Raw genomic sequence first — 12,964 nt, forward strand, 5'->3', positions numbered from 1 at the left:
TAGTCAGAGTTAGATAGTCAGTGGTCAGTGTTAGATAGTCAGTGGTCAGTGTTAGATAGTCAGTGGTCAGTGTTAGATAGTCAGTGGTCAGTGTTAGATAGTCAGTGGTCAGTGTTAGATAGTCAGAGTTAGATAGTCAGTGGTCAGAGTTAGATAGTCAGTGGTCAGAGTTAGATAGTCAGTGGTCAGTGTTAGATAGTCAGTGGTCAGTGTTAGATAGTCAGTGGTCAGTGTTAGATAGTCAGTGGTCAGTGTTAGATAGTCAGTGGTCAGTGTTAGATAGTCAGTGGTCAGTGTTAGATAGTCAGTGTTAGATAGTCAGTGGTCAGAGTTAGATAGTCAGTGGTCAGTGTTAGATAGTCAGTGGTCAGTGTTAGATAGTCAGTGGTCAGTGTTAGATAGTCAGTGGTCAGTGTTAGATAGTCAGAGTTAGATAGTCAGTGGTCAGTGGTAGATAGTCAGAGTTAGATAGTCAGTGGTCAGTGTTAGATAGTCAGTGGTCAGTGTTAGATAGTCAGAGTTAGATAGTCAGTGGTCAGAGTTAGATAGTCAGTGGTCAGTGTTAGATAGTCAGTGGTCAGTGTTAGATAGTCAGTGGTCAGTGTTAGATAGTCAGTGGTCAGTGTTAGATAGTCAGTGGTCAGTGTTAGATAGTCAGTGGTCAGTTTTAGATAGTCAGTGTTAGATAGTCAGTGGTCAGTGTTAGATAGTCAGTGGTCAGTGTTAGATAGTCAGTGGTCAGTGTTAGATAGTCAGTGATCAGTGTTAGATAGTCAGTGGTCAGTGTTAGATAGTCAGTGGTCAGTGTTAGATAGTCAGTGGTCAGAGTTAGATAGTCAGTGGTCAGAGTTAGATAGTCAGTGGTCAGAGTTAGATAGTCAGTGGTCAGTGTTAGATAGTCAGTGGTCAGTGTTAGATAGTCCGTGGTCAGAGTTAGATAGTCAGTGGTCAGTGTTAGATAGTCAGTGGTCAGTGTTAGATAGTCAGTGTTAGTCAGTGTTTGATACAATGAAGTTTAATTTTACCATCAGGAAATGAATGTTGCGGTAGTGGGCCTAGCTGCAGCACAGAAAACAGCAGATTTAGCTTCAAAGGGCAAAGTAGAACAGGCCAGAAATAGACTGTAAGTGTCTACTGTTATATCATTACTCTCCCACAGAATCATATTTAATGATAATTTTAGATTGCAAGTCACATTTTAATTTTCTAGGTGATTTCAGTTTAAAATATCTACTTGCTGTACTGTGTTTTTCCTTCTTGACTTTTTCCTGTATGATTTGGAAAAAAGGAAATGCATTGTGTATTACACATATATCAGAGTCTGGTTGTGGGACAGCCTAACACCTTAAAGTTTACCATGTACACACTAATAGATGTGAAATGTAATAAGGTCTTGTTAAATGACCTAGATATGACCCTGTGGTAAAAGATAGCAACCAAGACTCAACAAACACAACATTTCCATGGAGACCAACAAACACATTTCCATGGAGACCAACAAACAACATTTCCATGGAGACCAAAAACCACCATATCTTAATGGAGACCAAAAAACATACATTTCAATGGAGACCAAAAAACACCATATTTCAATTGAGAACAACAAGCACCATATTTCAATGAAGAACAATAAACACTATATTTATGTGTACACCAATAAATCCCATTCATTAACAAAAACCAACAGACACCATATTTTATTGTCTGTTAAAGAGATATACTGCTAAGGAAAACTAATAGTTTTGATTTCTTTAACAGGACCTCAGTGAATCGCTTGTTAAACAATGCATGTACTACTGATGAACAGAAGGAGGAGCGATACAACTTTAGAACAGAGTGTGCAGAACTCCATCAGGACCTAAACAAGAGGCTTGAAAAGAATGTTAGTATTCCATACTCTTAAAGTCACCACTAATACCACAGTTACCTGTTCTCAAACATACCACTCTTAAAGTCACCACTAATACCACAGTTACCTGTCCTCAAACATACCACTCTTAAAGTCACCACTCATCCCACAGTCACCTGTTCTCAAACATACCACTCTTAAAGTCACCACTAATACCACAGTCACCTGTTCTCAAACATACCACTCTTAAAGTCACCACTAATACCACAGTCACCTGTTCTCAAACATACCACTCTTAAAGTCACCACTAATACCACAGTTACCTGTTCTCAAACATACCACTCTTAAAGTCACCACTAATACCACAGTTACCTGTTCTCAAACATACCACTCTTAAAGTCACCACTAATACCACAGTTATCTCCCTCAAACATACCACTCTTAAAGTCACCACTAATACCACAGTCACCTGTTCTCAAACATACCACTCTTAAAGTCACCACTAATACCACAGTTACCTGTTCTCAAACATACCACTCTTAAAGTCACCACTCATCCCACAGTCACCTGTTCTCAAACATACCACTCTTAAAGTCATCACTCATCCCACAGTTACCTTTTTTCAAACATACCACTCTTAAAGTCACCACTAATACCACAGTTACCTTTTCTCAAACATACCACTCTTAAAGTCACCACTAATACCACAGTTACCTTTTCTCAAACATACCACTCTTAAAGTCACCACTAATACCACAGTTACCTTTTCTCAAACATACCACTCTTAAAGTCACCACTAATACCACAGTCACCTGTTCTCAAACATACCACTCTTAAAGTCACCACTAATACCACAGTTACCTGTTCTCAAACATACCACTCTTAAAGTCACCACTCATCCCACAGTCACCTGTTCTCAAACATACCACTCTTAAAGTCATCACTCATCCCACAGTTACCTTTTTTCAAACATACCACTCTTAAAGTCACCACTAATACCACAGTTACCTTTTCTCAAACATACCACTCTTAAAGTCACCACTCATCCCACAGTCACCTTTTCTCAAACATACCACTCTTAAAGTCACCACTAATACCACAGTCACCTGTTCTCAAACATACCACTCTTAAAGTCACCACTAATACCACAGTTACCTGTTCTCAAACATACCACTCTTAAAGTCACCACTCATCCCACAGTCACCTGTTCTCAAACATACCACTCTTAAAGTCATCACTCATCCCACAGTTACCTTTTTTCAAACATACCACTCTTAAAGTCACCACTAATACCACAGTTACCTTTTCTCAAACATACCACTCTTAAAGTCACCACTAATACCACAGTTACCTTTTCTCAAACATACCACTCTTAAAGTCACCACTAATACCACAGTTACCTTTTCTCAAACATACCACTCTTAAAGTCACCACTAATACCACAGTTACCTTTTCTCAAACATACCACTCTTAAAGTCACCACTAATACCACAGTTACCTTTTCTCAAACATACCACTCTTAAAGTCATCACTCATCCCACAGTCACCTTTTCTCAAACATACCACTCTTAAAATCACCACTAATACCACAGTTACCTTTTCTCAAACATACCACTCTTAAAGTCACCACTAATACCACAGTTACCTTTTCTCAAACATACCACTCTTAAAGTCACCACTCATCCCACAGTCACCTTTTCTCAAACATACCACTCTTAAAGTCACCACTAATACCACAGTTACCTTTTCTCAAACATACCACTCTTAAAGTCATCACTCATCCCACAGTCACCTTTTCTCAAACATACCACTCTTAAAGTCACCACTCATCCCACAGTCACCTTTTCTCAAACATACCACTCTTTAAGTCATCACTCATCCCACAGTCACCTGTTCTCAAACATACCACTCTTAAAGTCACCACTCATCCCACAGTCACCTGTTCTCAAACATACCACTCTTAAAGTCACCACTCATCCCACAGTCACCTGTTCTCAAACATACCACTCTTAATGTCACAACTCATCCCACAGTCACCTTTTCTCAAACATACCACTTTTAAAGTCACCACTCATCCCACAGTCACCTTTTCTCAAACATACCACTTTTAAAGTCACAACTTATCCCACAGTCACCTTCAAGACACCACTCATCCCAAACTTATCCTTCTCAAAAGTACCACTCTTAAAGTCACCACTCATCCCACAATCATCCTCCCTCATAAGTATCACTCTTAAAGTCACCACTCATCCCACAATCATCCTCCCTCATAAGTACCACTCTTAAAGTCACCACTCATGTCACAGTTATCCTCCCTCAAACATACCACTCTTAAAGTCACCACTCATCTCACAGTCATCCTCCCTCATAAGTACCACTCTAAAAGTCACCACTCATCTCACAGTCATCCTCCCTCATAAGTATCACTCTTAAAGTCACCACTCATCCCACAATCATCCTCCCTCATAAGTACCACTCTTAAAGTCACCACTCATGTCACAGTTATCCTCCCTCAAACATACCACTCTAAAAGTCACCACTCATCTCACAGTCACCTTTTCTCAAACATACCACTCTTAATGTCACAACTTATCCCACAGTCACCTTTTCTCAAACATACCACTTTTAATGTCACATCTTATCCCACAGTCACCTTAAAGACACCACTAATCCCAAACTTACCCTTCTCATAATTACCACTCTTAAAGTCACCACTCATCCCACAATCATCCTCCCTCATAAGTACCACTCTTAAAGTCACCACTCATCCAACAATCATCCTCCCTCATAAGTACCACTCTTAAAGTCACCACTCATGTCACAGTCAATCCCCTCATAAGTACTACTCTTAAAGTCACCATTCATCCCACAGTCATCTTCCCTCATAAGTACCACTCTTAAAGTCACCACTCATCTCACAGTCATCTTCCCTCATAAGTACTACTCTTAAAGTCACCATTCATCCCACAGTCACCTTTTCTCAAACATACCACTTTTAAAGTCACCACTCATCCCACAGTCACCTTTTCTCAAACATACCACTTTTAAAGTCACAACTTATCCCACAGTCACCTTCAAGACACCACTCATCCCAAACTTATCCTTCTCAAAAGTACCACTCTTAAAGTCACCACTCATCCCACAATCATCCTCCCTCATAAGTATCACTCTTAAAGTCACCACTCATCCCACAATCATCCTCCCTCATAAGTACCACTCTTAAAGTCACCACTCATGTCACAGTTATCCTCCCTCAAACATACCACTCTTAAAGTCACCACTCATCTCACAGTCATCCTCCCTCATAAGTACCACTCTAAAAGTCACCACTCATCTCACAGTCATCCTCCCTCATAAGTATCACTCTTAAAGTCACCACTCATCCCACAATCATCCTCCCTCATAAGTACCACTCTTAAAGTCACCACTCATGTCACAGTTATCCTCCCTCAAACATACCACTCTAAAAGTCACCACTCATCTCACAGTCACCTTTTCTCAAACATACCACTCTTAATGTCACAACTTATCCCACAGTCACCTTTTCTCAAACATACCACTTTTAATGTCACATCTTATCCCACAGTCACCTTAAAGACACCACTAATCCCAAACTTACCCTTCTCATAATTACCACTCTTAAAGTCACCACTCATCCCACAATCATCCTCCCTCATAAGTACCACTCTTAAAGTCACCACTCATCCAACAATCATCCTCCCTCATAAGTACCACTCTTAAAGTCACCACTCATGTCACAGTCAATCCCCTCATAAGTACTACTCTTAAAGTCACCACTCATCTCACAGTCATCTTCCCTCATAAGTACCACTCTTAAAGTCACCACTCATCTCACAGTCATCTTCCCTCATAAGTACTACTCTTAAAGTCACCATTCATCCCACAGTCATCTTCTCTCATAAGTACTACTCTTAAAGTCACCATTCATCCCACAGTCATCTTCCCTCATAAGTACCACTCTTAAAGTCACCTCTCATCACACAGTCATCTTCCCTCATAAGTACCACTCTTAAAGTCACCTCTCATCCCACAATCATCCTCCCTCATAAGTACCACTCTTAAAGTCACCACACATCTCACAGTCAATCCCCTCATAAGTATCACTCTTAAAGTCACCACTCATCCCACAGTCATCTTCCCTCATAAGTACCACTCTTAAAGTCACCTCTCATCACACAGTCATCTTCCCTCATAAGTACTACTCTTAAAGTCACCATTCATCACACAGTCATCTTCCCTCATAAGTACCACTCTTAAAGTCACCTCTCATCCCACAATCATCCTCCCTCATAAATACCACTCTTAAAGTCACCACACATCTCACAGTCAATCCCCTCATAAGTATCACTCTTAAAGTCACCACTCATCCCACAGTCATCCTCCCTCATAAGTACCACTCTTAAAGTCACCACTAATGTCACAGTCAATCCCCTCATAAGTATCACTCTTAAAGTCACCACTCATCTCACCGTCACCATGTGATTAACAATTAAAGCCTATAAATTCACATATTGGGTATTTCCATAACCATAACTATAGAAACATAATGGTGGCTTCTGATTGGTCAAAATCGAGATATTGATTGCGTATGCTGTTAATGTATAAACAAGAGTTTCGAAGAATGTTAGGATGACAACGACTATGGTGATATTTCCCATAAGATCCAATTTTATTTTGTTGCCATGGTAACCAAAGAAAATCAATGATTAGTGGATTTTGTCCAGAATTGTTAACCAATATTCAAAGGAACTTTACAGAAATATTATGAATGATATGAGTTTTGTTTTGTTTTGTTGTCTTGGTAATCAGATATTATACATATCTTCCAAGTTGACTGTGTGCAAAGTCTTCCAAAATGACTGTGTGCAAAGTCTTCCAAAATGACTGTGTGCAAAATCTTCCAAAATGACTGTGTGCAAAATCTTCCAAAATGACTGTGTGCAAAGTCTTCCAAAATGACTGTGTGCAAAATCTTCCAAAATGACTGTATGCAAAGTCTTCCAAAATGACTGTATGCAAAGTCTTCCAAAATGACTGTGCAAAGTCTTTCAAAATGACTGTGTGCAAAGTCTTCCAAAATGACTGTGCGCAAAATCTTCCAATTTGACTGTGTGCAAAATCTTTCAGTAATATTGTGTGCAAAATCTTCTAAATTAGCAGTGTGCCAAATCTTTCAGGTTGACTGTGTGCAAAATCTGCCAAGTTGACTGTGCAAAATCTTCGAGACACATCTGTTATATCATTATAATGGAAATTTGTCTTTTGTTATGTTACAGAACAGTTTCTCCGGAAAAGGATCTGACCAGTCCTCAAGAATGTACAGTAAAATGATGAGACAGTCATCTGCAAAGTTTACAGGTGCATCCAACAGAAAGAAAATTGACATTGCCTCCAAAAGGCAGACCACAGACACTGGCATCCGTAAGCAGTATTACGATTACATGGCTTAGGTGGTCTGCAAGTGATCTAGTAAAAACTCTATACACAAACAACTTTCATGGCTGTAGATTCAAAATGTCACATTTTTCAGTTTTTCCCTCGGAACTAAAAACAACAAAGTTCGGGTCCAGTACTAGACTTTTTTTTTTAAGTCTCGGACAACATTGTCTTTGGACCACCCTCAACAATCAGGGATTTTATTAAACCCTTGAGAGTATTATTTCACTTCCAAAAATGAGTTGTGATTCTTGAATAAGAAGGGACACTTGTCTCTTTCACATGTTTTGACCTTCAAATTTGTTGAGTTAGATTTTGAAAAGATCAGATGTCAAGGGTCACCAGGATGCCCTAACAATGTTTTAGGTTACGTTGACCTCAAACAATATTAAAACATACAACAGTGTCTATAGTTGATACCTGCAGTTTTTAGTCTTAGCCAGTGTTGTCCTAGAACCACAAACAGCAGTGTATGTCGTCAAAACCAGCAGTTTGAAGTCTTAGGCAGTGTTGTCTTAGAACCACAGAAAGCAGTGTATGTTGTCAATACCAACAGTTTGAAGTCTTAGGCAGTGTTGTCCTAGAACCACAGACAGCAGTGTATGTCGTCAAAACCAGCAGTTTGAAGTCTTAGGCAGTGTTGTCCTAGAACCATAGACAGCAGTGTATGTCATCAATACCTGCAGTTTGAAGTCTTAGGCAGTGACTTCATAGAACCACAGACAGCAGTGTATGTCGTCAATACCAGCAGTTATGTCTTTGAGCGTTGTCATAGAACCACACACAGCAGTGTATGTCGTCAATACCAGCAGTTATGTCTTTGAGCGTTGTCTTAGAACCACAGACAGCAGTGTGTGTCATCAATACCAGCAGTTATGTCTTTGAGCGTTGTCATAGAACCACAGACAGCAGTTTGTGTCGTCAATACCAGCAGTTATGTCTATGAGCGTTGTCATTTAACATTTAACAACAGTAATCAATACAACACGTATGAAAAGTTTTAGTATGTTATCACAAGCTGGTTTATTAAGAACCCATTTTCCCCTTTTTTGCAGCAGACGGTACAGGTGAAATTGTACTGTTTTTTTGTCTCAGTTTTGGAATATATGCGAGAAGTCCTTGAGAAACGTCCAGACTGTTGATGCACCACTGAAAATATCATCTTTGTAGCAAAAATTGCTTTTCAAGTCAGATGACTGTCTATTTGCATAATGCATGCTTGTTTATCTTCAATTTGTTTTGTGTTCATTTATAAAAATCTTTTGTCTAGATCACCAGAGACAAAGTCTTGTGATCACATTTTGTCTGGCTTTGTGTGTTTGAAAACTTTTAAATTTGTTTATTTCTTTTCAAAAAACCTTGAACTGAGTTTAAGGAAATTTTGCAGAAACCTTACCTGGCTAATAATGAACCAAAATAGTGAATTATATAGTCCCCATCCTACAGGGGCTTGAGGGGGCGGAAAGGGATAAAAAAAATTACTCGGATTTCAAAAATCTTCTTCTCAACACCCCGATATAGTAGAAGTAAATGCTCTTCATGGATGGAAGTGTCTTCAGTGGTTTACCAAAATTTCAGTGCCCTTTAGTCTCACATTTCACCATGGGAGGGGTCAAGTTTATTATAGTTTTATAGCAAAATTGCATTTTTGAGCATAACTTTATCCATAATGCTTTGTAAGAATTATAGGTATTAAGGAAGACAGTTTTGATAGTATACATATAATGACACTGACCCCAAGAACGTAAAACATGTCACCTAAATCTTACTACCATCAAGGGCTTAAAACGTATCACTTAAGTCTTACTACCATCAATGTCTCAATTTCTGTTTTGTGACACTTGGAAGCTATTTACCCTATAACTTTTATATTCAATATCACTTACCTCAGGTGACCATCATGGCCGCTTGGTCTATTTTTCTTGTGATCTAAATGCCATGCATCATTATATGCAAATAATTTCCTTTCCATGAAGTGCATTCCATGAGGGTTATAAAGTTATAAATGAATCCAGTTCATGTGTATATGAAAATAGTACTGTGATATTTAAATTTGTTATGAATTATCAATAAATAAGGGGTGATCCAACATTCCTCACGTGGAACTTTGCGATGGTGTCCTCAGCTAGATCCAATAGGATTTAATAGAGTTCCTTAACAAGAAAACAAAAGTGGAAATGAAACTCAACACTACAAGGAAGTTTTGACATATTTCACAAAACGTCCTTGTAGTTTTAAGTTTCCTTTTTGCTTTATTTAAATATGTACACTGAATTTGTGAAGAAGAAATTAAAATGTTTTAAGTTACATGTGATTAATTAAATAAAAGAGAGTGTATTGATTTGTTATGCTAAAGTATACATATGTATATATGCCTATTGTTTAATATATTTAACATCTTTTGGTTTCATCGTTTTCTCGCCTGTTTTGTCTACGTTTTGTAGGTTGTATCTCCCAAGTACTTTCAACATGACGTTACCTTCTATATATAAAAATGATAAGATCTATCAGAGAGTTTCTTTTAAGACAGTTTTTGTTCTAGCATATTTATATGAGCTTTATTTGGAAAAATTTTCCTTAATTCATAAGTAAATATTTCAATGTCATATTATTTTTACACTTAACATATATCGCCCTAAATATTTTGAATGAGATACAGTTACATTAAAATGTTGCAATATTGTTTTATCGAAATGAATTTTAGCGTTTTTATTTGAATTTTTTATGCTTTTTACAATCTATTTGACTGATTGTTTTCATATACTCGCTTAAACCCACTTCGCTATAAAATTAATTTTATTTCTGTCTCCTCCTAAATCTATGTATTGTAATCTTAACTATTAAAATTACTTCACTATTAAAACTACCTCACAATTACTACCAGTTTATACGTCACCTGAGACATAGCCTCATGGTGACCTATTTAGATCACATTTGTCTGGCATTGTGGGTCAGTAAACAATTTAACATTTTCGATTGCTTCTCAAAAAACCCTTAACCCATTTAAATGTATTTTTGCAGAATCCTTCATTGGCCTGAGATGAACCAAAATTGTGAATTAATACAGTCCCCAACCCGAAGGGGCTGACAAAGGTAGAATGAAATGCTTTTCATGGATGGAAGCGTCTTAAGATGCTTTAATTACCAAAATGGGTCTCACATTTTTTCCTGGGGAGGAGATTAACTTTACTGTCATTTATTATAGAAAAAATGCATTTTGAACATAACCTTATTTCCCACTGGAAATAACTTTGTACGCATTATTAGTATAGATGACATTTTTGATGGTGTACATGTATAAACACACTGGCTTACTATCATCAATGTCACAGTTTCTTTTTCATAACACTTAAACCTTTATATTCAATATAAAGGTTTTATATTCAATATTGCTTTTCTCCGGTGACCTTCAATGCCGCTAGGTCTCTTGTTAAAAGGTCTTAAAGACTTGATCTACATTGAATTGCACGTCAATAGTCAGACCAAAGATATGAAAATCTAAAATGTCACATCGTGTGTGTTGTACTGTGTAACTGCTGACACATATTTAGGTGTAAGTCTACGTTAGCTACTCTGATAATAAGGTTACGTAATACAATATACTACTTACTGACAGTGACACGGGAAAAGTAAGTCTGGTAGCCCTCCCTACTATTGGGAACATCTTTTGGTCCAGTGCCTAAGCGGTCTTAAGTGAAGATTCACTTCATCTGTTCCGGTATTCCCACCATTTAGTGTTAACGTATCACAGCTGATTCAATATTCAAGGGCTGGTTCCAGTATCACGATTACCTACGCGATACGTTCTCACGATAATCACGATGAAACTAGGACAGATCTGTGAAACCTATAACAAGAGTAAGACCATGTGTTCAGGAAAAGTAGGCGTCTTCTTCAACCACAACACTCGTCGTGTCAATCCAAGTAATGTGGCGTTCCCAAATTTGAACAAAGAAATAACCACTAGTCATACTAATGAGCATTTAATACGTACAGCTCCGTATCGCACAAGTGGGATATTCCCTAATAAAACATGAAGTTAACCATATTTCCCCATAATCCTCATCCACATGCATTTGTTGAATTGATGTGTTAGGAGTTGACATCTTGAACTAATATCGTGATATTTACATATATCTTGATATATGAATAGGCACGGTCTCATTGTTGTTACTGGTGGTTACATCACTGAACAACATACGGGAGGCCGGTTACAAGCTATCCGGGGAAATTAGGGTTAATTATGTAGTTCAAGTACACAATCAAAACACCACAGGCCGATCCGTTTCTTGACTTCCTGGGAAATAAATATCGCAAGAACACGCTCTGGCTGTCTGTTGTATAGCAATCCCTCTCCATAGCAATGTTTAGTGGTAACGCAGAAGATTTGTGAATGCTTTTGTCGGTCATACATCGTATCTGTTGACTTACATATGTATTATTTGATATGCACTTGTACTTACTTGGATTGACCAAGATTTACATGGCGGGTTTCGTCGATGAACAGAGGACGCTTACTCCTCCGGAACGCATGGTCTTATTCTCCTTGAAAGCGAGGAAGACGGGGGATATTTTACCATATATAGAAACACTGACTGGTGCGGTTTGCCATTATTTTGAACCTGAAAGCGAGGAAGACGAGGGATATTTTACCATATATAGAAACACTGACTGGTGCGGTTTGCCATTATTTTGAACCTGAAAGCGAGGAAGACGGGGACATTTTACCATATATAGAAACACTGACTGGTGCGGTTTGCCATTATTTTGAACCTGAAAGCGAGGAAGACGGGGGATATTTTACCATATATAGAAACACTGACTGGTGCGGTTTGCCATTATTTTGAACCTGAAAGCGAGGAAGACGGGGGATATTTTACCATATATAGAAACACTGACTGGTGCGGTTTGCCATTATTTTGAACCTGAAAGCGAGGAAGACGGGGGATATTTTACCATATATAGAAACACTGATTGGTGCGGTTTTTCATAATTGTGAACCTGAAAGCGAGGAAGACGGGGGATATTTTACCATATATAGAAACTCTGATTGGTGCGGTTTGCCATTATTTTGAACCTGAAAGCGAGGAAGACGGGGGATATTTTACCATATATAGAAACACTGATTGGTGCGGTTTGCCATTATTTTGAACCTGAAAGCGAGGAAGACGGGGGATATTTTACCATATATAGAAACACTGATTGGTGCGGTTTTTCATAATTGTGAACCTGAAAGCGAGGAAGACGGGGGACATTTTACCATATGTAGAAACACTGATTGGTGCGGTTTTTCATTATTTTGAACCTGAAAGCGAGGAAGACGGAGGATATTTTACCATATATAGAAACTCTGATTAGTGCGGTTTGCCATTATTTTGAAACTGAAAGCGAGGAAGACGGGGGATATTTTACCATATATAGAAACACTGATTGGTGCGGTTTGCCATTATTTTGAACCTGAAAGCGAGGAAGACGGGGGATATTTTACCATATATAGAAACACTGATTGGTGCGGTTTTTCATTATTTTGAACCTGAAAGCGAGGAAGACGGGGGATATTTTACCATATATAGAAACACTGACTGGTGCGGTTTGCCAATATTTTGAACCTGAAAGCGAGGAAGACGGGGGATATTTTACCATATATAGAAACACTGA

General features: G+C 38.3%; 1 protein-coding gene across 1 annotated transcript in view; it reads left to right on the top strand.

The window, feature by feature from the left end:
- Positions 1-9,946, top strand: part of LOC132559705 (circularly permutated Ras protein 1-like) — a 37,305-nt gene extending 27,359 nt beyond the window's left edge. Inside the window, exons 13-15 of the mRNA XM_060224327.1 lie at positions 1,032-1,123; positions 1,759-1,882; positions 7,147-9,946. Coding sequence (XP_060080310.1) covers positions 1,032-1,123; positions 1,759-1,882; positions 7,147-7,320 — 390 coding nt within the window. The 3' untranslated portion in view covers positions 7,321-9,946. The remainder of the gene's footprint in view (positions 1-1,031; positions 1,124-1,758; positions 1,883-7,146) is intronic.
- The last annotated feature ends 3,018 nt before the right edge of the window (positions 9,947-12,964 follow it).

This window comes from Ylistrum balloti, unplaced genomic scaffold, assembly GCF_031769215.1.
Source record: "Ylistrum balloti isolate Yb309-2 unplaced genomic scaffold, AGI_CSIRO_Ybal_v1 Utg370950, whole genome shotgun sequence".
Classification (NCBI taxonomy): Eukaryota; Metazoa; Mollusca; class Bivalvia; order Pectinida; family Pectinidae; genus Ylistrum; species Ylistrum balloti.